Source organism: Nasonia vitripennis (genome assembly GCF_009193385.2).
Source record: "Nasonia vitripennis strain AsymCx chromosome 3 unlocalized genomic scaffold, Nvit_psr_1.1 chr3_random0005, whole genome shotgun sequence".
NCBI classification, from domain to species: Eukaryota; Metazoa; Arthropoda; class Insecta; order Hymenoptera; family Pteromalidae; genus Nasonia; species Nasonia vitripennis.
Genome location: NW_022279624.1, coordinates 1,331,526 through 1,356,837, shown reverse-complemented (window position 1 = coordinate 1,356,837; position 25,312 = coordinate 1,331,526). Strand labels below are relative to the sequence as shown.

The 25,312-nt window shown below is 37.2% G+C and overlaps 2 protein-coding genes across 14 annotated transcripts in view; one reads left to right on the top strand and one right to left on the bottom strand.

The window, feature by feature from the left end:
• LOC116416681 (activating signal cointegrator 1 complex subunit 2 homolog) overlaps positions 1–13,208 on the bottom strand; it is a 29,157-nt gene extending 15,949 nt beyond the window's left edge. Inside the window, exon 1 of one of the 4 annotated variants that reach the window (XM_031925857.1) lies at positions 12,824–13,208. Coding sequence is in view for 2 of the 4 variants with exons in the window: in XM_031925855.1 (XP_031781715.1) it covers position 11,160 (1 nt within the window). In the remaining 2 variants the exon portion in view is untranslated. Of the gene's footprint in view, positions 1–11,159; positions 11,552–12,823 lie in introns of those variants that run through there. The other 3 variants (XM_031925856.1, XM_031925855.1, XM_031925854.1) reach the window with 3 other exon arrangements.
• LOC107981434 overlaps positions 1–25,312 on the top strand; it is a 262,240-nt gene that overhangs the window by 47,360 nt on the left and 189,568 nt on the right. Inside the window, exon 2 of one of the 10 annotated variants that reach the window (XM_031925848.2) lies at positions 16,531–16,702. The exons of the other annotated variants lie outside the window; for them this stretch is intronic. The gene's annotated coding sequence lies outside the window, so the exon portion shown is untranslated. The remainder of the gene's footprint in view (positions 1–16,530; positions 16,703–25,312) is intronic. 10 annotated transcript variants of the gene reach the window in all.

The window sequence follows — 25,312 nt, the reverse complement described above, 5'->3', positions numbered from 1 at the left end:
TATAAAGCATATTTTTACAGTCCATTGTTAACTAAAGAAATAGGTGAAAATATCTCACTGAAATATGTCAATTCTATTTTAACAAGTCGCGGATATAAACTGCCTGATTCCAATTTACCTAAATGTCCCTAGTAGCACACAATATTTTAAAAGTTGTATATTTTAAAATATTTTAGAAACATTTTTAAAACAATTTAAAACTGTTAAATAAACATTTTCATAAAATATATGACTAAAAGATTTATAAAATATTTTTAAAATATGTGATTATAAATACTGCAAAGGAAATATTAAAAAATATTTTTAGTATATTTTTTTAAAATATATTTTTGTCTGATTCGGGCATATTTTGTGAAAAATATGTTATCAAAGCCGCGCTCGAAGCATAGAAGTAGAGTAAGAGAGAGAAGGTGGGCAAAAGGAATGCAGCGTGACAATAGCCGACGCTGACTAATAAACACGCAATAAGAGATAATGAGATAGCAGAGCCGGATTTGCACGAAGCAATCCAAAGGGCCCCGAATCGATCGAAGAAGGACTATCGATCCATCAGAGAGAAGCGCGACTCGCTCTCTCGACTAGCGACTCTGGTAGCGGCCGCACGTGGCCGGCAACCAGAGAAGCCGGCCAGCCGTCGCTGACGAAGTAAAACTCAGAGCAACCAGACAGTCCAGCAGCTGCAGCGCGACGTCCATCGGCAAACCCGTGAGTCTGTTCTGTGTCGGCGAATAGCCCATCTCTCTCTCTCTCTCTCTCTCTCTCTCTCTCTCTCTCTCTCTCTCTCTCTCTCTCTCTCGACATCACTGCAGCTCCTGGCCTACTCGGTCCTGGCTTCACTGGATCCCACGGTCCTGAAGCGGGATGTGGCGTCCGTCAGGATCATGGGGAGACTGGACACAACGAACATCAGTGCGCCGGGTGACAGCAGACTTCCACCACTTGCTGTCACCCTCTCTTCCAGTGCACTGGCCCGCTCCATCATAGTGGCCAAAGCCAGGAAGCGCAAACTTCACACTAGTGAACTGGATGCTGCGCTACTGGAGGAAGCGAGAGCTCTCTGTCCAGACCATCAGGGACTCATCAATATAAATGAGCTGCTTCCTCCAGATATTCACAAGCTGCGAATCAGGGCAAGGCTGGAGGCAAAGAGGAGGAAAGGATGCCGCTCTTTTGTGAGGGATGGTAGGATCCTCATCCGTTCTGGCGAAGACAATGAACGGGCCACCATCATCACTACAGAGGCTGATCTGGAAGATTTTTTAGCCCGAACACCGCCAATAGCCAACACGGACACCACACATTAAAACACTTACACATCATTCCACCAAAACCACCGTCTAAAACATCAAACACATCCACATCTACATCTAAAGCGTCTCTGTCTGGGGGTCTCAGGGTCTGTCATCTCAATGCGAACTCCCTTACGGGTCACATTGAGATGATCAGGTTCTTCTTGTCCACTCGTTCCCCCTTCCACGTAGTGGCTGTGACCGAGACCTGGCTAAGCGACAAGATATCGTCCATCCCTTCACTGGACGATTACACTCTTTACAGACGGGACAGAAACAGGAACGGTGGAGGTGTGGCTCTTTACATCCATCACTCACTGACAGCTTGTATCATCTCGTCATCTGATGGTGAATGGTCGGGCAAACCAGGTAAGCCGGAGTATCTTTTCTGTGAAATCACAGCTAAGGGAATATCGCCCATCTTCGTGGGGGTTGTGTATCGCCCTCCTCATTCTCCCTTTATCCAGGGATCTAACTTTATTGAGCAACTAACAACACACATGCACAACTACTCCACGAAGGTCATCATGGGTGATTTCAATGCTGACCAACTTTCCTCGTCTGAAGACGCCAATTTCATCAAGGCTTTCATCGACGAGAACTCCCTTATTTCTGTGCCATATGGTGCAACTCATCATAGACAAGACTCTGACACCTGGCTTGACCTTTGCTTAATCGATGAGCAGGATCGCCTGCTCTCATACTGGAAGACTGACACACCTTTCATTAATGGACATGACCTTATTACAGCCACACTCGACGTACAGATTCCACGCTACGTACCTAATACCTACACTTACAGAAACTACAAAGGAATCTGTGCTGAGAAGCTAAGGGACTTCCTTAGCGCATGCGACTGGTCATCCTTCACCACACCATCACCTGACGAATGCATCACCATCCTCAACGCAAACATCACAAAAGCCATAAATCATCTCGCCCCATTAAAGACTGTGACACCTGGACGTAAACGTCACCCGTGGTTCACCGCGGCTCTTCGTGACCTTTTAACTGAAAGGAATAGGCTCTACAGGCGTTTTCGCAGAAGTCGTCTACCTTGGGATCTATACTTTTATAGAATCGCAAGGGATGACGCTCATCAACGGGTCGAGGAAGCCAGGCTGAATTACTATTATTCACGCTTGTCTACTCTAACCGACGTTGTAGAGATATGGAGAGAACTTGAAAATCTTGGCATTACCACCTCTAAATCTTCTCCACCTGCTCGGTTCTCTCCAGATGCTCTCAACGAACACTTCAGTTCCATCTCAAATGACCCTCAAGCTCCATCTGTCGAGGAGTATCTGCGGACCCTCGAGAGTCTAGACCTCCCTGAACACTTTATCTTCAGGGCCATCACAGAATCGGACGTGTTAGCTGCAGTTTCACATTTCAATACCCAGGCCAGGGGAAGCGATGGCATCCCACAGGTTGTAATCTCTAAAGCACTACCAATACTCACTCCTTTAATCTGTCAAATTTTCAACCTGTCTTTGAGTGAGGCATGCTTTCCCTTTGCCTGGAAATCATCGCTCGTAAGAGCATTAAACAAGATCAACTCTCCTACAGCTGTAACTGACTACCGACCGATTTCCCTACTTTGCTTTCTATCCAAGGCGCTGGAGTGGCTGGTGCACAATCAAATCTCTGAATACCTTGAAACTAGACTCTATCTTGATAGTTTCCAAACTGGTTTTCGCACTGGCCACAGCACGCAGTCCGGCTTGATTAAGCTGACTGATGATGTCAGGCTTGGAATGGACAGGAAGAAGGTCACCCTTCTGCTTCTTTTTGATTTTAGCAAGGCGTTTGATACAGTGTGTCACGTCAGGCTACTCAGAAAGCTACCCTCCTTCGGCTTCTCCAAGCAGGTTATCCGCTGGCTTGCATCTTACCTTTCTGGTAGAGAACAGGCCGTCATTGGTGACAACAACGAACTCTCTACATTCCTACCACTAAACACCGGTGTCCCACAGGGGTCAGTCTTGGGCCGCTTATTGTTCGCGTTATACATCAATGACATTGGCCTCTGCCTTGACTCAGATGTATCCCATCTAGTCTACGCGGATGATCTGCAAATCTACTGTCAATGCCCCCTTGAGGAGCTCGATTCCTGTTCTGACAAGATGAGTGCTAACGCCGAGAGGATAATGGGCTGGGCAGCACTAAACAGACTTAAGCTGAATGTTAGTAAGACTAAGGCGATCGTCCTGGGCTCACCCTACTATATCAATGCTCTACCTTCTACTGCTAACACCTATATAAATATAGGGGGGGGCCCAGGTCAACTTTGAATCATCTGTGCGCAACCTGGGGCTGGTGCTTGACTCAAAACTTACGTGGAAAGAGCACGTTACACTAACTTGTAAACGTGCTCACTCTTTAATGTATCGGCTATATTTCTTTCGGAAGAGCACTAGCCTCAGGTTGCGCCAACATTTGGTGCAAGCACTCCTATTTCCCCTCATCGACTACTGCTCACTTGTTTACTGCGACCTGACTCAAGAGCTTGACTTAAAACTGCAGAGGCTTGTCAATACGGGAATCCGATACATCTATGGTGTAAAGAGGGACGAGCACATCTCCCCTTACAGGCGTGAGTTGCAATGGCTCACCACCGCCGGACGTAGGAAGTACTTCATGGCCTGTTTTCTTAGAAAAATTTTCAATACCTCAATACCAGCTTATCTACTAGCCTATTTTGACTTCCACGTCGCACTCAGGCCTGTCAGGGGCGAGGTGACTCCACTGGACATCCCGTTCTTCAAGACGGAGACGCTGAGGAATTCATTTTTCATCAGCGCCTCCTACCTCTTGAACAGCCTTCCATCTCAACTTCGCGACACACTATCCATATCACACTTCAAACAAGCAGCTAAAAATTATTTCTTTAATTTGGAAAACACATAAACATCGCACAAACATACATACATTCTCTTTCATCTCATGTCATCTCTCAACATCACACACACCTTATACTATATACCCTTACACAAATTTTATTTATTCCTTTATCATAATACACTATATTTGTTATATGTACAACAAAATGTACAAAAATAAAGAGCAATTAATCTAATCTAATCTCTCTCTCTCTCTCTCGGTTAATTTGGCGCATGGCGCACCACGTGCAGAAAAGCACGAGCGAGTATAGCTTAGCGTAGGGCCAAGAGCAAAGCACGATTGTCGCGCATAGTGCACAGGCCGATCTCGATTATCGTCTCGACGCACAACACACCCACACACGATCGCACGTAGTGCATATTGTTATTTTGAGTGAATAAATGTTCCGAGGGCGTATGAAGCCCGAAAGTTCTCTTAGTATAAATTATCAGAGTGTCATTATTGTGTATGCTGAAACCCTTGCTTCCATTCATGAATAAGCCGAGCACAGTAGGACTTTGCCACTCTCCGTGGTCTGTCAAGACGGAGATGCTGAGCAGCCGAGGCGAGTTCCTGGTCGTCACCCGACGATCCTTTTTTTAACGCAGTATCCTTGCGCGTCGGTCAACGTCACAACGTTACAAGAATATTTAATTATACAAGTGATGTTTTTTTTTTATTTACAAAATGGGCCATGTTATAATTGAATAAGAAATAACATTTTTTAAGAAAATATTCATAATTTTTTTTTTTAATTTACAATATTAACGCTATTAGCAAATTAAATTTTTTGAAAAAACTTAGTTGTATTTTTTCAAGTATATAAATCGTATTAAAATTTGTGCATGCAAAAAAAATTTCGAAGCATGCTGATTGACCCGGCGAAGTACCAAAAGAGTTGCTAAACTCTATGAATAACGCATTATAAGGGCTACGAGAAGTTTATTTCACTGATAAAGTTTAACTATTATATTAATGACGAAGCAATGCAAATACAGTTTCCAACAGTACTATGTGAATTGTTTGCTTTTATCTGTATTCTTCATAACTCTATTAATGAACGAGAATTATATGAAAAATATAAGAGTAATTTTTATCATCCTAAATATGAAGAATGTGCAGGTGAAAATATAGTACTAAATGCAATTGAAAAAGTAATACAAGGAAACGGTTTGACGTTAAGTGGTTTTAATTTGTATAATATAACATTGAAGAATTTGATAATGCAACATTTTTGTATAAAGAAACTAATATGCTAAATGAATTAGAAACAAAAATTGCATCCATTAAAATTATTAAAAAAATATATAAATGATGCAGTTTTAGAAAGTTTAAATTATAAACAAGATTGTATAAGCGATTATCTACAAATTCAGAAAAAAAATTATTCGTCATCATAAGCTCTGGTTAATATGTTCATAATAGTGTTCCTTTGCGTACCTGATATTTTTCATATATTTAAATTACTATATGTCAAAGTTTTTAGGTAGCCAAAGATGAAAAAATGGTCAATTTTTAGGTTTTTGCAATAATGAATTGAACTTTTGAACCTTTTATACCTTTTGATCAAATTTTTAAAACTACTAATATATATGGGTGGTTCTCTGTCAAATCAAAGATCAAACAATTTTTTTTCCAACCCACGGTTAATATGTTCCAGAAACAGTTTCCAATGCACCTGGATTTTTTCAGATTTTGAAATGACTTTTTACCAAAATGGTAGGGAGCCAATAATGTTAATTTTGGCAATTATTGGGTTTTTAGCACGAATTAATTCATTCATAGGTCCTCGCGGAAGCGTTTTTCGCTATAGACATAAATATACTTTTTTTTGTAGAATTTTCTCACCTTTTTAATTAAAATAACCTTAAAGTCATATATACATGTTATATCTATCTTATAAGCCATCTTATAAGCCAAAAATGCCTAAACCCACCTACCTTGTGCGATTCCAGTCTTATCAGAGAATATCTGTTAAATAAATGCGTCAGCAGATCGGAGAAAGATCGCCTGCCTCCGAATTGCCGCCAGATTTAAAGAAAAAATTATTTTGTAAAAATGGAGGCGCATAGGATAGGTGGGTGTAAGTGTTTTTGTTTTGGTTTTAATCTCTCGAACTCTTGTTCGCCTTACTCCGATTGGCCGACGCATTTTTTAACAGATATTCTGTGTCAAAACTCAACGCGCACAGGGCAGGTGGGTTAGAGTGATTGGTTTTTGTTTTCACCTTCCCCGCTTTTTCTCACCTGCCGCGGATTTACCAAATCATTTTTTAAAATAAAGTTCGCTCGTCTGAAACTGCAGGCGCGTGGGATTTGAGTGTTTTTAATCCTTCTTGATTTTGCTCGCCTTCCTGAGATGTGCCAAGGTATTAATACTATACAGTATATTCGTTACGCATGAATAAGGTGGGTTTGTGTATTTTTGCTTTAGATTTTATCCTTGCTTTCGCTTGCCTTTCTCCGATGTGCCGAGGTACTTAATATTGTACTTTTTTTTTATTTAATATTGTACTTGCTAGGGCAGGTGGGTTTGGACATTTTTATTTTAGATTTTATCCTCGCCTTTGGTCGCCTTCCTCCTATGTGCCAAAGTATTTTTTTTTAAATATTGTTTTACTTAAAATTGCGGCCCGTGGGGTACGAAGGTTTAAGCATTTTTGTTTTAGATTTTATCTTTGCTTTCCCTTGGCTTTCTCCGATGTGCCGAGATACTTTATATTATACTGGCTACGCATGGGGCATGTGGGTTTAGGCATTTTTATTTTAGATTTTATTTCCGCCTTTGCTCGCCTTCCTCGTATGTGCCAAAGTATTTTTTTTTTAAATATTGTTTTACTTAAAATTGCGTTCCCAGAGGTAAAGGCAATGTTAATGAGGGCGTTTAACAAACTATGGTAGTCTCACAGTTCAATATTTCTTTTCGTGCAGTAGCAGCGGCTACAGCTTTGCTACTTGGTACAGCGGCACCGAGTAGTGGCATTCTCGTTCGCACGCGTACGCTTCGCGAGATACTTCCCACGCCGAGTCGACATTCAGGTGACTCGGCGCACATTTGTATGGAGACAATATTGGCCGTACAATATATTATTTTGTTATTTTATTGTAATCAGGACTAGCTTCATTTTCTCGAGTTCTTATAACCTTGAGTAATGGCTGGACGTACTCGCTCTATGAGATATTTTCTTATAAGTTTATTTTTTTTTAACATCCTCGGTCATAAAAATTGTTAGACGTGTACTAAAAATTGCTATATTAAATAGTAAAAATCATTTTGAGAATTCCTCCGGGTGTCAGAATTTGAGGTTATGTGTCTTTATGAAAGTTAGTTTATGCAGTAATTAGAGTTCAAAATATATTATTTTTCGTTTATCTGATATTATAAAGTCATAATATATTATTCGCTGGTATTATTTATTGATTTCCGTTAAATTATTATTAATGTTAACTTATAAGTAAAGGTGATTAATATATCAGATCTGAAATTCGGTACATAACAGATCTGTTTAGGTAAGTGGTCAGGGTGCTCGACTCCCATCTCAGAGATCCAGGTTCAATTACCGTCGCCGCAAAAAATTTTTTTCTTTCATTTCTTTATTTAACTATATAATATTTAATAAAATAACAATAATATTAAAATAATAACATCCGATAAGCGTGTAAAATGGATAAACCAAGAAAAAAATTAAATTTTTAAAAATTACATCTCAGCATAAAAATTACTATATAATATAGTAATTTTTATAACAGTGCAAGTATGTCCTGCTATTACTTAAGATTATAGCAATTTTTATTCAAGTTTTTTAAATTTTTATTGTATCATTTTTCTCAGTGTACGTCCTCATCGCCAATACCGCCGCCTCCGCTGACGTTGCAACAAGCGGTTGTAATGCAAAACTGAGAAGCCGTCTCCGCACAGGAGGGTGCCGAGGGATAGCACACGTGCGAAGACGACCTTCGCGAAGCATCTATTGCAGCGAGCTGCATTGCAACGCGGGTTAATCACAGGCGTTGAGAGAGTTCTCTGCCGCACCGAAGGATTGTGATCCGGTCGAATATTGTCCAGTTTTCCCCCGAAATCGAGCCCCGTTACAGATTTTATAATTTTGCATTCATATTTTATCTAAATGTGTACATAAATCGTTATAAAATGTATCATAAAACATTTTTAATTATTTTATAATTATTTATTAGAAACATTTTAATTTGGTTCACGAAAGTATATAGGAATACAATATTATGAAAAATGTTAAAAACATTATAAAATATTAATTTTCAAACATATTTTAAAAGGCAAGTAAAATATTTAAAATAAATAAATTTTTTGTAATACATGCACGATTTACGCGGTTTTTTGACCTAAAATTACGGACAAAAGTAGTCGTTTTCCAATCAGCGGGCGAAAAAAGGCAGCAGCGGGCGCAAAAGTAGTTTTGGGCCCGCTATTCAGTTCATTGGCAAATCTTCTAAACTCGCGTGAAATTCAACAAGTGCAGTCTAAAACGCGAAAATTAGTACATGCGTTAGCAGTACTCGTTTGCTCGTAAACGCCCTCGCCTTTGGCTCGGGCTAATTTGCCTTAACTTCTACTGCAAACTTCACACTCGGCCTAAAAAAGTCCACTTTACGTCCTTGGTACACAATATACTATTAGCGGGCTTTTTTAATTTTTTTTGCCCGGCGGGCATTTTTCTTTTTTTTTTTTCACCAATATGCGGCATATGCGGGCAAAAAAAAATAAAAACGCTCGCCGTGCAAAATAAATTAAAAGCTCTCTCTAAAATTTTGTTTGCTCGCCAGTCTGAAAAAGTTACTTTACGCATTCTTGATAGGTACGATAAACGCGAAAATCGTGCTGGTGTTACAAAAAACAATTTTTAAAAGTGTAAAATTATTAGATTATAATACATTTTCTTAGAAATATTTTATAAACATTTAGGGGTGATTCTGTTTATTTAAGTCGAGATAAGTAAGAGACTACATTCGGGTAATGCATGTTTTTTTTTATTTTACTTCCTACCTTAGGAAGCCTTGTAATGGTAATTTTCAGAGTTTGTGTAAACACATTTAGGAAGTGTGTTATGATGTAAGTCGAAAAGTAGTGTTTCTGTAAAATGTCCGTACGGACAGATGTATGTGTGTGACAATGTCTGTGTGTTCGTTTGTAGACGCCTATATCTCAGTTTCTACTCATCAGTGGATTGTAATCCACCAAGTCTTGTTTTTACTGTAGCATAATGGAAAAACAGAGCGTTTTGCTTTCTCAAAGAGAAAGCTTTGTAACGGTGCAAATTTTCGAGTCTAAGATTTTGATGAATTTCGATATTTTTAAAGTTCCTGAGTTCGAAAATACGTTTTAAAAATATGTATGTATGTACGTATGTATATATGTATGTACGTATCCGTTTACTAAATTTTGTCCTTATTATAACTCTGGAACGGATTGATAAAATAAGCTAAAATTTCGCATGCTATTTGACTACGTCTCAACTTAAAACTGATTAAATTTTCGAGTCAAATAACTGACTCGTATTGATTTTTTATAATAACCTATTATCTACATTTCATAATCTTTGAGAAAGCATACTGCTAATTCAGTTAGCAGCGGTTTTTACATTTTGTTAACGCATTTTATAAGATTTTTTATTTTTCAAATTTTAGTTTTTTTTTTTAAAGTTATTGAAAAAGTTAATTTGAGTAAATTGTTTGATATATACCTTAAAGTATTATCGTATTATCGTATTATCGTTTCTTTTGGAAAAATATAGTTTATTTTACGTTTTTACGTAACAAGAATGAACAATAGGACGGTAAAACAAAGATTCTCAAATTGACAGACTCAATAAATACAGTGTAACGGGGCTCGCTTTCGGGGGAAAACTCGGCAATACTTGACCGGATCACAATCCCTCGGTGCGACGGAAAACTCTCTCAACGCCTGTGATTAACCCGCGTTGCAACGCAGCTCGCTGCACACAGATAGATTTATCACTAAATATTCCTACAATTTTCATCAAAACTTACTATACTGTATAGTCATGAGGAGACAAACTCGATTTATATTAAATTTTAGTATACAGTATAGTAAAATTATAGATCACCAGATTTTGCTATGCTACATAGCAATTTTTACTATACCGCGTATCAAATTTTATGGATACTAAATCATTTTAAAAATGTATTTTTGTCCCTTTCATTTTGTCGTCTGTTAATGTTTCTTCTCTTATTTATGTTTGTAGCGTGTTGGAGGGGAGAACTTTCATTATTTATTTGTTACATTCAATCTCGCAGTTTAAGAACGAAAGTCGCATCGGATAGAATTTCTTATATGATAACCTAATTTACATATATCGCAAGCTAATTATTACACATTTCACTCGTTGCAACCTAACAACGCATCGCTAGACTAATCGCATTTATATTTATATATAATGTTCCAATCTGGAATTTCCTTATATACTAACCGAACAGATTTTCGTCACTTGCGAGTGGAGTTTCCGAGACACCCCCTAGCGGCAGTAAGTGAATAGGCGAATTTCTGTCGTCGGGTTATTACGACGAATTTTTGAGCTCTGTCGATAACTTTTAAATATAGTAATTTTTAGTGATACATTTCACTTTGTGTGTGAGAGCTGCTTCGCGAACGTCGTGTTCGTACGTGTGCTGTCCCTCCGCACTCTGCTGAGCGGAGCCGGCTTCTTAGATTCGCGTTACAACTGCTTGTTGTAACGCCCGCAGAGGTAGCGGTATTTGCGATAAGGACGTAGGAAACGGGAGAGAACCACTCGAGAAAATGGAGCAAGGCTTCATTAAATTAAATAAAGCGATAATATATTGTGATCAATGTTGACTCGGCGTGGAGAGTTTTTCGCGAAGCGTACGCGCGCGAACGAGAAGGCCGCTTCTCGGTGTCGCTGCACCAAGTCGCAAAGCTGTAGCTACTGCTACTGCTGACGCGATACAGATAAAAGGGCTCAGTCCTACTTACTTGCAGTTGCCGTTCTCGGTAGGCGCACATCACACACTCATACACACTCCGCGCCGGTGGTGTTGCTGGCTCACTCGCAGGAGCCGACGTCCGCTCGTTCGGTTGCTGGCAGGAGTTGGCACGGACGTCTTCTTCTCGCAATCACACACACTCGAACTTTCTCGCACGCTATCGGTCGTCGCTGGATGCAGTTAGTCTCACACACGAGAGCTGACGCGTTCGCTATTATGGCCGGAAAATATCTGTCTGTCCGACGGATCGCGACTCATACGCGAGGCCCCGAATCTTGCCTCACGCTTGCGCAACGTCGCGTTTCAACGATGCACGAATCTATCCGATTTCGCACCTCGTTACAATAGCATGAAATATCACAAAATATTTTTTTTAACATTCCTTGTGCAAAACTCGGCTTTTCGGGCTCGTATTCTGTACGCGAAACACAAGATTTTTTAACTACTGCGTGAAACAAATAATATAGCACAAGACATCCCGTTGCTATATATGAAGGTGTAGCGAGATTTTTCAATAGTTTGCCTTTTTTATTTAATAAATAGTAATTGAAGTGACAAGTAGATCGTGGTTTTGGCATACGCCTCTATTTTATAAGTTCATTTAACAATCAGAATTAATAATTAATTGCAAACTTTGAATAGATAAAGAAATTCAATCTGTAATAATGTAGTATTGAATAATGAATTTTGGGTTCATAAGGTACTGAGCGGTCGTAGCAGGATAGGGTGAAATAACATAGAACATATATTTATTTTATAATATATTTGTGGCATGAAGCCTTTAATCACTTTATTTTGATTCTCACCCAACGAGTAGAACAATATAGATGCGAAGTAACACAACTCACTATGCTAAGATAAATAATATATTCGATGTAACGACGGTAGAAATAATTGTAGTAGTAAATCTTTATATTTACTACTAAATAATGAAAAGGTATCAAGCTGCAACTTTATTGAAAAAAGGAAATGGCATTTAGAAACACAGTGAAAACTAATTTGAATGATATGACTAAGTGGTTAAATTTATGAATTTGAGTGTATAAGCAGATCAAATTTCACGTTGAGTTAGATTGTGATTTACAAAAATTTATTACAATTGAACGAATTACGCGTGAGATTTCAATAACATACAGAAACGAAGGAATTTATGTATGATACGGGCTCGCTTGTTTGGCCTTGCCTATGACACAGGCGTGGGCCTCGCTTTCGAACAGGTCTTCTAGTTCAAACAAAGCAGCAACTATTGTCGACTTTGTAGCGAGAATATTTGGATAAGAGCCGGCGTTGAAAATGTAGAGATTGAGTATAAGAAGGTGACGGATAAAGCGTAATAATATAAAGTGAATTAGAATGAGTGATCGCGTGGCTTTGGCGGTTATGTTAATTGTAATGCACACTGATTAATATGCGGGTTTAGTACTAGAAATAATTGGAAGATGCGTCCATGAGAAAACCGACTGGGGGTCGACGTAGCCGGCCCAGTCGTACAGCGCTCGGCTGTACTTTTACAACCCGTCGGAGACAGAGTTAATGGATTAGTATTATGTGCTGAGTTTTCGCCAGTACTTGGCGAAAACTCCCCGGATCAGTTCACAGGGAATATCCCCGGGTGCGCAATGTGAATAAAATTTAATATAAAATATTAAATACAGAATAAAATATTCAGCCAGACTTCCTGCGCTTCTGCAAATGTGTGCGTGCCGGGCTTTACTCGGGATCACTCAAAACATGTGGCGTTTGCTGTTGCTTAGAGTGATGCTACTACTTTGAAGAATTGAGTCGGACTGCTCGCGCAGAAGAACTCGTGCCGCGAGCGAGCCGTAGAGACGCGAGCGTAGAAGAGATAGCATGATGCGCGTGAACGAATTTACATAAACGAGCGTGCTCAGCGCGTCGACGCATGGGCGCGACGTGCTTCGAGAGAGAGAGAGAGAGAGAGAGAGAGAGAGAGAGAGAGAGAGAGAGAGAGAGAGAGCCGTCAGTGTTGTAACAAGCGAGTATAGGCGCCTGCGGTTGAGGACCAGGTATGTAGCCTGCTGCTCGGGCTCCCCACTCTGCCAGCACGTGTCTACTTGACCGTTGCAGTGTTATTTTAATACATTTCCTTAATTAATCTTATTTCATACTTGTTCATGGAGTTGTCTTATTGTAAGTGTAACTTTCTGCATTTTTTATTTGCATAAACTTATAAAATTGTTATTTCAATAAAATGAAATATTTGAAATGTAAAAGTATATACCATGAACAAAATGTAAGGGGCATAGCAAGTTACGTAGTAAATATCTTGAGAGTTATTTGTAATTGATCAATATATTACTTATGTTGAAATTACCAATCATTCGACTTAGCCCTCAATTAAACATAATGATTTATTGTTTGCCGCCCCGTATGGAAATTTTCAACAGTATTATAACGCAAATCACCGTACGATTGTGATATATTTCGGTACATTACTGTAGACTTATGTACGTTGACGTACATTTGCGTATGTTTTGGGTGAAATTCAGACATTTAATACAGCATTATACGTAACCGTACGCAAACGTACTACGACTAGCGTAACAATGTATAACAATAGGTTATATCAGAGATTAGAGGAGATATTGCCGAAGCCGTGTTAAAAACATAGAGGTATTATAGATAGAGCAGGGGAGCCATACGGCTACCTGTAAGCGGAAACGTCCGACGGTTAGAAAGAAAGAGAAGATCGCGGTACCCTATCTGTCTCTCTCTACTGACGCATGCGCAGTAAAGGACAGCTTGTTATTATATGACAAACTCGAATAATAAAATCAAATTAACTTAAATACCCTATAAAGTTGTTTAAAGTAATGAAATATTTAACAAATTATAGCACAAAGCTGAAATAACCCAAAGCTTAAACCTTAAATTCTAAACCCGAAGGGTTAGAGATGATCATAAATGATCTAATATCCACATCATGCACGTAGTATACCGGTAGTTTTGAGGACTAAGACGCGTGTATGATTTTGCTTTTGGCCTTGTGGTCTCAAGTTCAAATCTCGATAAAATAATTTTATTTTTTTTTGTGAACATCAATTATTTACTTTTATTTCAATTTTTCGACTACAAACAAATCATAGGAACAACTCTAATATGCACAGTAATATTATATTGGTATGTAATTCAAATTTACTACAACTTTATAGTTAAGAATACAGGGATTTTTTATAAGAGGATTTATTACATAAATAACACAACATAACAACATTAAAACTCTTTATTGTAGAAACATTCGAGTCATTAAATGTATAATTTATATAAGAACATTGTTGTAACATTATTTACCATTAAAAATAACTAACTTGTTATATTTCATCCTTAACCGATGTTTTAAGTCGCTCAATTTCTCACTTTCATGTTTCATGCGTTTATCCAAATAATTTTGAACAGTCAGGTAAATCACCTGTTGTCTATGATCATATAATGGTTCCTGATCTAAGATATGGTCATTATAATCTAAAATTGTTGTCGGAAGTATCTTTAGAGTTTCCGTGACTAGTTTAAAATTAATATTTGGTGTCAATAATATATGTTTATATTGTCTTAAAATTTTTTCTGCGCAGTGCAAATAAAATTAAGATCCTCTGAAGCAAATTTTAACCCTTCCCGCCCCCACTTGTTTTTTAAAGTTGTTAATTTCGATTTGCAGCTGGCCTTGCCATTTAGTATATCTAAGCACTTTGTGCAATGAATTTTTTTTCTTATAGAATGGATGACGGCGCCTGCAGTGTGTTTAATTATTTCATCTAAATATTCTGAATCAATCCATGCGTCCTTGTTTGAATAATCATGCTCAAGTATATTATAATTTGATTGTAAAAATTTGTTTACAGGGAAAGACAATATTTCATTGGGCCGTGCAGTTCTTTTTCTTCTCTTTTTTTGTTCTTTTTCGCACGGTTTTACATCATTTTCATGTTTTTCTTCAACATTTTCTTGAAATATTAAAATATCAGTAACATCAGATATAATTAACGTCTCGTCTTGAGGTGTACGATTTGCAGATGCCGGAACATTTACATTCATATTGTTTAAAAGTAGCTTTCTGTACGCAGATTCAAACTGAACTGTTGTTGGATTATTGGAGAAACCATTCATTCGTCTGATCAACGCAAAAAACATCTCAACGTAATCTTGAGACAGCTTGTATGATAATACATAATTGACAACTTTATTTTTAATAAGGTTCTCGCAAAGTGAATAAAAGTTGGTTAAACATATGATAAATCCAACAAATCCTGTTCTGACAGCAGTTGCCTGGATAACAGGTTTTAGCACTACATTTGCAATATTGCTCTTTTCGTTTATATTTTCTTTATCTTTAGTCTTATTTTTTTCTTTTATCGGCACATTGACTTCCAATTTTTTTATATAGTCTATCTATTTGTCTACTTTTGTTTTTAATTCTGGTAACATTTCTTCTGTAATACCATTTTTCCCCGGTGATTTACAGAACTTATTTTTAGCATTAAGTACATCACAAATATCATTAAAAATTTGACATAACTTAGCAGTAGCGGCTGCGCCTTTAAAATCAGTATTATTAACTTCATGTTCTAAAAATTGTAAAGCTGATGATGTACTAAAACTGAGAACTTGAGCCGCGCGAAAAACTTTCATTTTCTCATTATAGAAGTTTACATGGCGATTTTTTATTTTGCAAGCACAATGCATGCCTTCTTCATATTGCAGATCATTAATTTTTTTTATAAAGTTCCAATCAATATATTCTTTGCCATTGTAAATGATAGGGCCTTTTTGTGCAAAATAATTACGTACTAACTTGAGCATATGGCAAGCATAAAAAAAAAAAATAAACAGGTTTGTTAGTTACAGGATGGGAAAAAAGCGGTTTAAAAGTCTTTTCGTTGGTAAAATCAAAATTGGCACCTAGAGATTTACAAGCTTTTTGATTCAACTCGTCTCCATCGAATGTAACACTAACGACATTGATGCTTTTTTCATTTAGTTTTATTAAAAGATCTTTTAAGAGTATTGATTTATCATCTCCAGTTAAAGAATTACTTAAGTAGTAGGCCACAGGTGTTTTGAAATTTCCATTAATATGCACCAACATAAAGACTAATGCTTTACTTGCCTTCTTACGATTACCTTGTTTATCGCATTCTTCTAATTGACCGCCTAAATCGACTAAACCCTTCCATTTGTGTGAACTTTTACAATAAAAAGCAAATTTTTTAATAGACATTTCATCAAAGGCCACATTAAAAACACATTGTTTTCCGCGCTTCGACTCATTTTGTACTATCTCTGAAACGTGTGATATGATTTCTTCGCAAATTCCAGGATTATAATTTTTTGAACAATTCCAGCTGTTTAATGTTTCTACGCACGGTAAACATTTAAGAAAACTTCGTCTCACCATTTCATACGCTGCTGGAGAATGGAAATGTAAGGATCTTGGGAAATTTTTTAGATGACTAGGGAAAGGAGATGTACGTTTCTTATTTTTCATGCGGGTAATAAGTTCCTTCAAATGCTCAGGTAAGCCCTGTATAAAAAAAAAATCATTGAAAATATTGTTAGTAAAATGCTATTTTATTAAAATTCACTGTATAGTAAATATAATGCAATTGAACCATATATGCGTAATTAAGAACAGTAACATTAGTATGTAGAACATTTTTGCTATCGAAGTATTATTATATTAATAATTTAAATAACATAAGAATCAAAAAATTCTTTTCTGTAAATATGTCAATGAAGTAAGTTTAATAAAGTATAGACAAATAATATCATCCTCTATGCGTATATAATTGTATAAATTTCACTACATGATCACTGTAACAATACTTCAGTATCTGTTTAAATAGCTTTTGTAAATTGTATAAAGAATTATAAAATAACCTCTAAATATTCAGCTGCAGCTGATGTATTCTTATCTTGTAAACTTTTTACTAATTCTTTAAAATTAGATTTTTTTTTCTCTTCTCCAACTTCTTTTTTTAGCACCTGTTATTTGACTATTTTTATATCTCATAAGTTTTATGAAACGTCCCCATGCTTCATCTGAAACAAAATCTTGTCTTGAGATGTGCGAAGGTTGACATCCATCCAAAAAACATATATATATATTTTCACGTCAACCGGACCATCAGTGCACCCAAAATTTGGGTTAACCTAACAAGACGTTTGAGGTCTCAAAATGATCGTCTGGTCAAGGGCTTTTGAAAAAGTTCTGGCCTTTTCAAAAATCCAATGTGGCGCATAAAATATGGAGCCTGAAACCCACGTTTTCATAGCACATTCAACAAAAACAATAGTAAAAATGTTCTAATTTGTGAAATATCCCACCAAAAAGCATGTACAACTCATGATAGGACATATTATTGACAATGCTGACGGAATTCCAAAATCAAAAATGGCGGAATCAAAATGGTGGACATTATACCTCCACCAAACCCATTTTACCGCAACAAATGATTTTTGATCAGTTTAAAGTATCGATATAGGGGTTTTCAGGGTCACTGAATCTTATTTTAACCTCGACATTTCAAAATTCGAAATGGTGGATCCAAAATGGCGGACATTATACCACCACCAAACCAATTTTACCGCAACAAATGATTTTAGATCACTTTAAAGTATCGATATGAGGGTTTTTGGGGCCACTGCACCTTATTTTAACCTCGAAATTTTAAAATCCAAAATGGCTGATCCAAAATGGCGGACATTATATAACCACCAAAACTATTTTACCGCAATGAACGATTTTAAATCAGTTTAAAGTATCGGTATGGGAGTTTAAGGGGCCGCTGAATCTTATTTTAACCTCGAAATTTCAAAATTCAAATGGCCAATATAAACTGGCGGATATTTGTCATAACCCACCCGCAGGCTCTCTCGCGAAAAGCCCCTGCTAACGCGCAACCCGCCGAACACGCCACGCATGCTGCAGCGCTTATCACCGCGGCGCTAGTACCGCGGCGCGCCGCTAGGCGGCTGCGCATTACCCACAAGTGAAGTAGCGTCGCGGAGGGCACATAAGAAGGCTGGGTCCAGCGCTGTACCTCGCCCCTCTTCCAACAGCCTAATGCTGCAAGTACACGGCTCGTGTCCAATGACAACTTGTGCAAAGACTTCAGCAAATAAAACTGTTTTGTGGCAAAGGAATTTATTGCTTTCAAGTGATTTATTTCATCCCTCATTTTACCTACACCCCCAACCCCTTCCCACGTTTAGCAACCCGTAGAAAGGAATATTTTCTTCAAGGAATGCTTTCTTCATCGGCGACTTTTTCTCCAACAGTCTTTTTCAGGATAGTTGGTGAGCAAGTCCATCAGCGGCTTTATTCATAGGCGACTTTTTCTCCAACAGTCCGTTTTAGGATAGTTAATAGGTACATTAATAGATACATTGGCGACTTCTTCTTCAACATCCTTTTTAAGGCAGTTGTTGAGTAAGTCTTACTTTATCGGCAACTCCTTGTTCAACTGTACTAGCCGTAATATTGTTATTTCTAACATTTTTTTGTTGTTTTGGTTGTGCTTTCTCATATCCTACAACAATGTCTTCTGCGAAAAAATATCGTATCGATAGATGCGTTAATCCATTTGATATTAATACAGGACACAGCAAATCTCTTAGGAAGATCTCCAAAGAATTTCAAGATGTCTATCCTGATTATCCAACATCTTCACTGATTTGTGATACATGTAGAAAATCCTTTTACAAACTACATGATTTGTCATCTCCAAACGTCAGTATGAGTGTTGATTTTGAATCAGAGACTGACTCACCTTCGGTTTCAAACACGGATGTACCTATGCAAGATGATCTTACAGATATTTTAACTGGACTTAAAAAACGAATTCCAATCCCTGCCGGAGAAAGATCCATTACGTGTCAATATTCTTACTATTTTGCTCGAACACTGGGCAATACGTAAAATTATGAACCAATTTGGTGTGTCTCACAGAACGGCTCGTAAAGCAAAACAGTTAAGAGAATCAGATGGAGTTTTGGCTTCTCCTGTTGCAAAACGTGGAAAAACATTACCTGCAGAAACTACTCAGAAAGTTGAAGATTTTTACGAAAATGATCTTAACAGCAGAATTATGCCAAATAAAAAGATACCGTCAGTATTTATTTATATGGTGAAAAAATAAAAGTGCAGAAAAGATTATTACTTACTGATATTAAGAACCTTCATGATCAATTTAAAGAACAGTTTCCTGAACATCCGATTGGGCTTACCAAGTTTGCGGAACTGAGACCAAAATGTTGTGTCTTTGCAGGATCCTCTGGTACACACAATGTATGTGTATGTACGATACACCAAAATTTCAAGGCGATGATTAACGCAGTAAATATAGAAAAAATCTCAAACAATATTCTGAAGAATTATAAAGATTGTTTGAATTTCGTTCTATGTGAGGATCCCAAACCAAGTTGTTATTTGAATGAATACAAATTTTGTCCGGACATTCAAAAGTTTTCTACTTACGTTGAGAACATTATGGATGAGCACAATATTGATCAAGTCATCTTCAGCACGTGGAATCAACCGATAGATACACTTTGATAAAACAATGCCTAACATCGCAAGAATTTATTGAAACTTTATGTTCTAGCCTAGAAAAGTTGATACCTCATCACTTCATCGTTAAGGAACAATCAAAGTTTATTTCTGGGAAGAAAAATAATCTTTCAGATGAAGAGGTTCTTGCTCAATTGGATTTTGCTGAGAACTATGCTTTTACAGCCCAAGATGCTGCACAGGCATTTCCTTTTAATAATGATCAAAGTACGATTTTTCCTGCTGTTGTTTATTATAAATCTGAAGGCAAGCTAAAGCATTTTAGTACAGTATCTATGTCCGACTGTACTACTCATGATACCACTGTAGTATACATAATGCAGCAAAAGCTTATACCTGAAATTCGCAAGGTTTGTCCCACAGTAAAAAAGGTATTATATGCTACTGATGGTGCTAAACAGCATTTTAAAAATCGTTATCAAATGAGTAGTTTAATGAGTCATAAGAGAGATTTTGGCGTTGATGCTGAATGGCACTGTTTTGCAACAGCACACGGAAAAGGTAGTTGCGATGGAGTTGGAGCGATAGTAAAGAGAGAAGCTGCAAGAGCGAGCTTACAAGCTGCAAAAAATAAAGCAATTCTAGATGTTAAAGCTCTTTATTCATGGGCTAATGGGCGATCATTCAATATAAAATTTTTCTTATACACCAAAAAAGATCACGAACAAACTCGTCAATTCCTAACAAAGAGATTTAAAAACTGTCCACCTGTCACAAACCTACAAATGGGGCATGGATTTATCCCAGAAAATAATGAAACGTTGAAAGTCATGCATTACTCAAATGCCAATGAATCTAGGAACAGAGTAATTTATGATATCGGCGAAAGCCATTTATCACCAGTAAAAACTCCACGAACGAGGAGCCAGAATTGATAAGAGTGCACAAAATGTCATTAAAGATTGATTCATTTGGCTAAATTATATACTTTTTTCATCCAAGCAGGCATATACGTATACACAGAACAATAGAAAAATGTAAGTGCAAAAACCGCAGACAGATAATTCTAAATCTAATAGACCGGAAAAATATAAGATGTGCACAAATACTGATGCTGATAATACATTTATAACCATTTACCTCACAAACACCCATATCGATACTTTAAATTGATCTAAAATCATTTGTTGCGGTAAAATTGGTTTAGTGGCGGTATAATGTCCGCCATTTTGGATCCACCATTTAAAATTTTGAAATGTCGAGGTTAAAATAAGATTCAGTGACCCTGAAAAACCCCATATCGATACTTTAAAGTGATCAAAAATCATTTGTTGCGGTAAAATGGGTTTGGTGGAGGTATAATGTCCACCATTTTGATTCCGCCATTTTTGATTTTGAAATTCCGTCAGCATTGTCAATAATATGTCCTATCATGAGTTGTACATGCTTTTTGGTGGGATATTTCACAAATTAGAACATTTTTACTATTGTTTTTGTTGAATGTGCTATGAAAACGTGGGTTTCAGGCTCCATATTTTATGCGCCACATTGGATTTTTGAAAAGGCCAGAACTTTTTCAAAAGCCCTTGATCAGACGATCATTTTGAGATCTCAAACGTCTTGTTAGGTTAACCCAAATTTTGGGTGTACTGATGGTCCGGTTGACGTGAAACGTCCCATATATAAATTAATAATAAAGAAATAAAATATCTTCTATTTTATATATATATGGGCCACATGCAAATAATGTGCTATGAATTATAAATAATAATAAAAATAAAATATGTCAGTTATTTAGAAAAGATGTAAATGGCTTTACGGCACACAGGTACATTAAGAAACCGCTGCCAATTCATTGGCACGTAGCTTCCTCCAACGAAATTTATTGTTCCAATAAATAAAATATTGTTTTAAAATACAGTATGTAAATGCTATTTTAAATATTCCCAAGCTTAATTATTTTGCTGTAGGAGCAATTTTCTCATAGCAAAAAATATATAATAATCAGAAAAATTCTATCAAAATATATAAAATAGCGAAGTTGCAGAATCGATCGTTTATATATATATATATATATATATATATATATATATATATATATATATATATATATATATATATATATATATATATATATAGGTGGTTCTCTGTAAAATCAAAGATATGAAAATTTTAATTTTTGCCTACACTGTATATATCATAAGGTTGTACCTGACTCCCGAAAAAAAATTTTTACCGCAATTCCTTCATTTGGCTCCTCGTTCTAGCTGGTCAAAGTTGAGGTTTTAAGCAATTTTTACATTTTATGCCTATTTTCAATGATTTGTAGCCCATAAGAGATGCGTTTTTAACTAAAACTACCCAAATACTTTTTTTTGTGAAATTTTCTAAATTTGTCAATATATATATTTGGGAGTGTGGTAGGCACAGGAGAATGAAGGAGAATGTGAGGGTGAAGAATCTCGAATAACGCAGAACTTGATATTTAGAAGTGTGTGTTTATTCATTGCTGTTTTTCACGTGACAAAGTCTGGAGTGATGCGACTCGTGTCGTGGCTCCAGTTGTACTGAGCTTAGTCGGCTCTAGCATCGGCCGTCGACGGTCTCGATCGTTCCGCCTACTGTACCGATCACTGATCGGATTGGCAGGGATGGAACGTGCGCGGTCCGGATAGCTCGTTGACGGCGGGGGTAGCTGGCCCAAGCGGCCGGCCGTTTACTGTTTTATGACGCCAGGGATTCCCCGCGCCGGCGAGCTTGAGCCGCCCGCATCGTGGTGCGGGTGACCGCAATAAAGGTTCGAGCGCGGGCTCGAGCGTTTTACTAGTTTCTCGATGCGGAGGACTTATTTGTCCTAATGCGCTCGACCGGGCCGGAAAAACCGAGTTCTAATCCGGGCCGCGACGTTGGAGGCACGAACGCTGGAGTCTTTGCGTGCGCGCGCGTGTGAGGTGTATATGTGTATGCGCGAGTGTGTGAGCGTGTGTGTGCGAGTGTCACAAGTAGACTTTTTGCGTGTTGTTCTCGTTAATCTTTCCCGTGTTAAATTCCCATATGAGATATTTCGGCAATACTCTTATATATATATATATATATATATATATATATATATATATATATATATATATATATATATATATATATATATATTGTGACGGCCGAGTGCACGTCAAATGTCTAACGGCTAATCATGTACTAATTGTAATAAGATTATTGTTTCAGCAAGCTGCCAACGAGCGCCGAAACGAGCGAGAACGAGAGCATAGGTAGCGCGGTTGCCGCCTGGCCGCACAGCGTTGGCGAGATATGACAACGATGTGCCGACGGCCGGGAGAGTCGCGACTAGAGTTAGTCTCGCTGCGCTATCCACACGAGTAGCTCGCGCTGCTACTATACGCGGGTTCGTTGTGAGTCCTGCGAGCATCTCGAGAGCGAACGATATTCGTCCGTGCGTTACCGACGAGTCGCTGCGACGCCCGTCCGAACTGTTGCATCTCCACGTCCGAGACTGGACCACGTCCGTTTGCGTCAAGTACTACTGCCACTACTGAGTTGTAAGTACCTGCAATCTCACTCTCTCACGTCGTAATATCTCTCGTCTCTCTTTATCGTTCGTCGAAGTGTGCGGCGTTTGCACCTCCGTGTATAGTTACAATTGAATATACATTTCCTTATCTAAACTTCTCGTGTGTTATTTCCTACGACGCGACCTACGCCGCCTTCGCGGGCTCGTGTAAAAACACGTGCATGATCTGAGTCGGCCGAGCCGTGCCTTCCGCACGCCCGACGTTAATTTACAATAAACAGGGCCCTTCTGGCCCTGGTTATAACACGGCAGGAAAGTATTAACCGAGTGTTATAATATATATATATATATATATATATATATATATATATATATATATATATATATATATATATCAAAGTATCAGAAGAAAGCTTTAATATAAGGGTTGATGAGTTGAAAATGGTTGCCTGAGCAAAAAGTTGTCTAGGCTTGAAAATAGCAAAAAATCATGAAGAGTAAGATGTTTTACGAAAATCAGCGATCTTTCCATTTTTAAAATCCTCATAACTTATGATCCAAGCCGTCAATTTTAACCATCCGGCCTTCAAATTAATAAGCTCTCTCCTCCTTCTGCTTTCAAAATTATGATTAAACATTTTACTGGTTTTATCAGCTATATATATGCCCATTAATTATGGCAATTTTTTAATTTTTTAAAAGTAATAAGGTTTTTAAAAATGGGAAAAATCGCTGATTTTTATAAAAAATACAAGTTTTCATGATTCTTAGCTATTTTCAAGCCCAGACAACTAGGCGACCATTTTTAACTCACTAGCCCTCAAATTAAAGCTTTCTTCTGATTCTTTGATCGTATTAAGACACAAGTTGGTCTAGTAGGTGTGCCCTCAAATTTAAATTTTGTTCGCTTGGATTTTTACATATATATTGGGACGTTCCACGTCAAACGTAATAAAGCTCTGCTCAAAATTCCTTTTGATCAAAAAATTTTTAAAAATATGGAAAATTTAGCATTTTTTATGTACTTTCAATTAGTGAGGGGCGTTTTTTAAAATTTTGTTCCCAGACGGAGCTACGTGTTCCTTAACCTTAAAAAATTACTACTTTACGAAATGATCAAGCTGTCAGAAATCACAGGGGCTCAGAAAAATTTTAAGCAACGACTATTTTCATGTATTTTGAGCTGCTGAACAAGAATACGACGGTATTTTTTACCGATACCTCAAGCGTTCGTCCCTAACCTCAAAAAACACCCTCCAAAATTGCTTTTTCACGCAGTTGAGAGGTTTAGACTGTCTAACAGACTGATAACACTTACGACAAGAGAGACACGTTTGTCTCTTGTGATATTATTTATTTAATTATTATGGCTTGAAGAGGTCCCCACCAGGGACGAAACGTTGCCGTTTATTTATGAATTTGAGTTAAAGAAAATTTTTTTGAGAAACCAGGGTTATCCCACCACTTTTGTCCGTCCAAAAACTTTATTCTACGCTATTGTTAACAGTTTGAATTTTTTATATAATAATTTAATAAAAAACCGTGGAATCATCGTCTAGAGCCATATAACCACGGGAGTCTTAGATACCAGTCCTCCTCCCCTAAGACTCCACCTAATACCATCCTCCATCCTGCAAAAACATATTTACTTAAAAAAGTTATAAAATCATATCATATAAAATTATTGAGTGAAAAAATGAAACGAGAAGATCTGATTATTGGTTCTGAAATTTTTATCATAAAGGTAACATTTATAAATCATCTATTATAAAATATTTTGATTATTAAGTAAAAAAATGAATTTCTATTTGAATACCAAATTGATTTATTTACTTTAATTTCAGAATATATCAGACAATAAAAACGAGAGTTAAAATATGATTTCAAGATTAAATTCCAAAAAAATTCTACTATCTAAATTGACTATCTACAGATGAACTGTCCTTTTTGAATTATTTACAATACTTTTATATAAATAAATATTTACATTTTTTATACTCAATTTATTATTTATCTATACAATATAATAAAAACCAAAATTTGGGGGTTGGCGAGCGGAGCGAGCAGGGGGGTACCCCCCTAGTATATA